The 4,883-nt window shown below is 40.8% G+C and overlaps 1 protein-coding gene across 2 annotated transcripts; it reads right to left on the bottom strand.

Annotated features, from left to right (window-relative positions):
* Positions 1-1,525: 1,525 nt before the first annotated feature.
* fbxl15 (F-box and leucine-rich repeat protein 15) lies at positions 1,526-4,667 on the bottom strand. 2 transcript variants are annotated; one of them, XM_056366828.1, is made up of 5 exons: positions 4,500-4,667; positions 4,024-4,186; positions 2,990-3,492; positions 2,662-2,880; positions 1,526-2,481 (listed from the first exon to the last, which is right to left on the bottom strand). In XM_056366828.1, the coding sequence occupies exons 1-4, from the start codon at positions 4,523-4,525 to the stop codon at positions 2,691-2,693; spliced, it is 882 nt and encodes a 293-aa protein (XP_056222803.1). In that variant the 5' UTR covers positions 4,526-4,667; the 3' UTR covers positions 1,526-2,481; positions 2,662-2,690. The 2 variants fall into 2 exon arrangements, with proteins under 2 accessions (XP_056222803.1, XP_056222804.1); XM_056366829.1 differs by having other exon boundaries at positions 4,024-4,183; positions 4,500-4,665.
* Between the last annotated feature and the right edge of the window lie 216 nt (positions 4,668-4,883).

The following is a 4,883-nucleotide window of genomic DNA, read 5'->3' as shown; positions in this document are numbered from 1 at the left end:
GTTGTGCCTTGGTATAAAATGATCAGTTGCTATTGATCAATAATTTAGACAAGTGCCAGATTATTGACAGGGAGACAAAATATGTTAGGTCGGCTGTGTTTGAGAAATCCCCCCCCATACACTCAATCACTGGAACAGAAATTGCTGCATGGTATATAAAAACACAGCGATGTTTCTTTCCCCCCCTGCAGATCAATGCTAATTGAAGTCCTACATGATGAATGTAGCCTGAAACGTTTAACCCACTGCCTGCTGAACAGCAACAACGACGGGCCACTGAACACTTGATCTGTTTTTATGCTGATTGTTATAGTTGAAGGTGAGACCGAGAAGTTACAGTTCATTGTTATAATTCCCTTTGCAAGTATTATGAAACAGGAACATGAGAGCATGATCTTTTTTGCATCCTGTGTTACTTTAAGGAGGCAAAGTCATGATGCCAACCACTCTTTACTATTTTATTCTTGCTTATTCTTGTTTTAAGACACCAGAAGAATCTTGCTTTTGTTTGTTTAAATATGAGCATCTACTGCGTGAGTCGCTTCATGAATTGAAATTTCAAGATTTACTTTATACTGCGATGTTTCCTCGGAGGCACACTGGTACAATATGATGATCAGCACGGCTAACAGAAGGAAGCCGGTCGATCCCTGAAGCCCTCCAAAGGCAACTCTCTGTTGGTGCAAATTCAGCTTGTGGACAGCACGCAGCAGATGGAGTAAACCATGCCATCAAGTGGAAAATAGACCTGTTGTGTTGTCACAGAGACAAGTTACAATATAGTCTGCCCATCAGACCACCAGAGGAAACTGTGAGAGGGATTTTTTTCCAACACCTAGCTGTAGCAACAAGGGGACACATGCATTCGTATTGTGCACTCACTGCATCAGGTGGTAACAAGATCACAAAGCTGATGTTTCTTTTCACAACCTGCCAAACCGGTCAAACACTGGACTTTTTCTCTGAATCTTAGAGGAAGAGATTCTTGGCCTCTTTGTGTGCTCCTGACACTGGATCCTGACATATTTAATATAGCAGCCTGGTTCCTGGATGTACTGTACTTTATAAGTAAAACAGCCTCTCAAGACAAGAGGACTAAAACACACAAATATCCTGACTCATTGCTGCCACCTTGTGTCAGTTTAAGCCATAAACCTAAAGTGCGACCTAGTGACTCGACTACACTGGTGCAATTCTTTGACAAAAAAACCTCTTCTGCTTGACGGTCAAGGATATTACAGGAATCCTGATTTCTTGTTTACAGACAGATACAACCCAACATCCTTTCCACTGATAGAGAAGGATTTTGTTAGCGCCTCTCAAAGTTTTCAAATGTTAAATCTTTTAAAAACAGTAGGAAACTTCAACATTGTTACTAATATAATTGAAGAATACTTCTTACTGCCTTATAATACTGTATCCAACACTAGGATGCTCAAAGTGCCATCCACCTGCAATAAAAGTAAGCCACATGTCGATTACATTTATGCACTTTTATGCGTCTTTAAGCAGAGGAAAACAGTCATTTCTGATGGTGTTGTATTACACAATTTAATACTTCTTATATAATTCATATTCTGTGCTACAGGGAAAACAGTATTTCAACACAGGTACTTTTTTTTTTTTTTTACAAAATTCATTTCAAAGGCTTAAAAGAAAACAGTCATAATAAATTCCTATACTTATTTCAAACACGTACTTGGCTATACAACTATGCTGTTATTAACAATGTAGATTTAAGGGTTGCTTCACCCATACCAAAAAAAACAAAAACATTCCCAGTAGCATCTAGCCGTACAGATAGTTTTAGTGTAACGACTGTTTTCAGGGGGTAACTGTTAAAAAAGTGTTGACAATGAGGTCTGTGGATTATCCTGAGGATCCAGGACATTGTTTCTGGAAGACACATGGTCAGCAGTGATGGCAGGCAGAAGTCTCAGTAGTGGAAATAACAAATACAACCAAAGGCTACACAAAACTAGTGGTAAGTGAGAAAATGTTTGGTGGGGAATTGGGTGAACTGATCTTTTAAGTAGGCACACATACATGCAAAATGAAATGTTTAATTAAACTCAAACGTGTTTAAATGTTTCTAAATGAAACATAACTGCTTTTTGCAATATGATACACACACAAAGTACCAACAAAAATAATACACCGTACTTTGGTTAGAATTGCTTTTCTACAACACCGAATGATTTAGAAAAAGTGCAGTGACATCTTTTGGATATGAGGCAGCAATTCTTAAAAGTACATGGCTTTCTTCAGTCATTTACAGATGTGGTATTATTTTCAGTTCCATCTTAAATATGAATCTTTGATCATATCCCAGTGAGGTTTTTTTTTTTTTTTTGTCCACATTATTTAGCTGCACAAACGTGAGCGCAACACATCCAGATCTTCCTGGATTGTCTTGACATATTCAGAGCAACTCCTGTGCCCATGTGACGCAGCTGAGAGTGATTGCAGTTATGAAGATAACTGTAACAAAGACAGGCAAATGTTGATTACAACTGATTGACTGTAACTGACATTATCTAGTTATCTTAGTAATAAATTCACCGTCGTTGAGTTCTGGCCCTGTTTGGGTATGTGACAGTCAGTTTTGGATATAAACATGTCATAAGCTCATACAGTAGATATACTGCTGATATTACCTACCTGTGTTGGGCAGACAGATGGCCCTTTGGTTATATCTGGAGATTGATAAAGGGAGCGAACCCCAGCACATCCTGAAGAAGTACCAGAGCCCTCTGTAAGGGCGGCTCAACGTCTATCACAACATTGCGCTTCCGTAGAGGATCGAGACTCGACTCTGTCACATTGTGGCAGTGATTCACCTTCAGGGACTGCAGCTTTGGGCAGTACTCTGCAAGAGTCCTGTGAGCACAGCATGCAGAGGATATTATGGAAGAGCGCACAAGTGAGGTTATGCTTGTCAAAGTATGGGCACAAAGTTAGTTGGATTTTACTGGAAAATAACATTTACCTGATGGACTGGTTCCTGACCCTTAGGCAACCTGTCAGGTCCAGCTGCTCCAGGCCCCTGCAGTTTTTGGCCACCTCCTCCACTGACTCGTCAGTGACGTTGGCATTGACTGCCAAAGATAGAGACCTCAACTTCAAACACTTCTTGGCCAGGTAGCAGATGGCGTCGTCCTTGAGCTGGCGGCAGGCTGTGAGGTCGATCGACTGCAGCCCCCCGCAGTGGTCAGCCAGGCTGCGCAGGGACAGGCTGTCCACCCACTCGCAGTGCGCCAGGCCAAGGTGCTGGAGGTGCGTGCAGCTCAAGGACACGGCCACCAGGGAGTGGCGGGTGAGCCAAGCACACCCGCTCATGTCCACTCTCTGCAGATGCTGGTTCTGGCCAAAAACTGGCAGCAGCTCCTTGTCTGTCACCCAGTCTGAACAGTTCTGAAGTGACAGGCTCTGGAGAACTTTGTTGTCCTTTAACATGGAGCAAAATGCTTCCTTGGGAATGCATGGTCCAATCTGTGATATCAAAGACCAGATAGCAGACTTCTTCAAGTACTGATAATATCATTCCTCTCAGTATATATAGCAGGATATCAAAAGCACTGAATTCAGTTCCCTTGATAAAAGGCCTTAGAAGGTATTAAAAAGTCTTAAAATTCATTTACAAAGGTCTTGAATATTGCTCCTTGACAACTTTCAAACTTTTTTGTGTGGTTACTAGCTGTCGGAGACACATTAATAAAGGATTTTTGAGGAGTTCTTCTGTATTATTACTATGTATCATTATTATTACTGCTAAGTATCTTTCCTAAGAGCTAATTCACTAACACTTAATCTACCATCCTTCATCTAGGGCCAGGTCACCTTGATCGATTGATTGATTGATTATATTACTAACAAATTTTATAACAAATACAATTAATAGATATCTGTAGGCCTTGTTTTTCAAACCAGTTTTCTGTCACTCTTTGACCAATATGACAGTGAAAAAAGGTATTCCGTTTCATTCTGCATTGCATTAAAAGAAAACAAAGTAAAACAACTTACCGGGGACAGATCGAAAGTCCTGCAGTTGGCCAGATACACCTGGATGAGGCTGTGGAACTGCTTGCTCACCCTCTGCAGGCTGACCAGGTGTTGCAGCGGCAAATAGCATAAAATGTGTGGAACAAGTACATCTTCCCAGGGCAGGTCTAAAAGATGGCATCTGCTGAACAAATGCAAACCTGTGCGTTTACAGCTGAACTTTGACACTGCATACAACGGTAAAGCGGTTTAACGGAACAATAGATGTTAAAATATGCTTTAAAAAGCAAGTTTCATCACATTTGTAATGGAGAATTTTAGATCAGCTTTATCACGGTGATATGTGGAGCGAGGTCAGCTGCCACAAATAAATGGGACAGCTACATTTCTCGGTGACTTGGATGTTGTTGCTATCGCTGTTAGCTGAGAAGCTAGCCTGCCGGGGCCACCAACCCAGCTGTTTTTAATTAAAAACTCCATTTTAAAAGGGCACTTACGTTCGCATCTTAGCTTCTTCACCCATTTTGACTCGGATATATTATACACAGTTTTTCAGGACGTGTTGTTCTTCATGTAAACGCAAAAACAACGTATCTTCCTTTAGCATCTTGCAGGCGTTTGAGGTGTTGCCCAAACCCAATGCTGCCTTCAGGTACTGTCGGGAGAATCTGGTGTAAAGAAAAAGTCAGGAATGGTACAACGTCGTTCATTTTACAAGATTTGTTGTGGGGGTTTTTTTCCCCACAAATTAACCCACATATAACACGAATTTCCAAATATCAAAAAAAGGGAAAAAAGAGAAAAAATGGTTTCAATGCAACATTAAAGAAAAGCATAAGTACAATAGAGATGATACAAAATAAATCAAAAGCAGAATGTAC

The sequence above is a fragment of the Seriola aureovittata genome, chromosome 21 (genome assembly GCF_021018895.1).
Source record: "Seriola aureovittata isolate HTS-2021-v1 ecotype China chromosome 21, ASM2101889v1, whole genome shotgun sequence".
NCBI classification, from domain to species: Eukaryota; Metazoa; Chordata; class Actinopteri; order Carangiformes; family Carangidae; genus Seriola; species Seriola aureovittata.
Note: the sequence above shows the minus strand (reverse complement) of the source record. Positions and strands in the feature narration are given on the sequence as shown.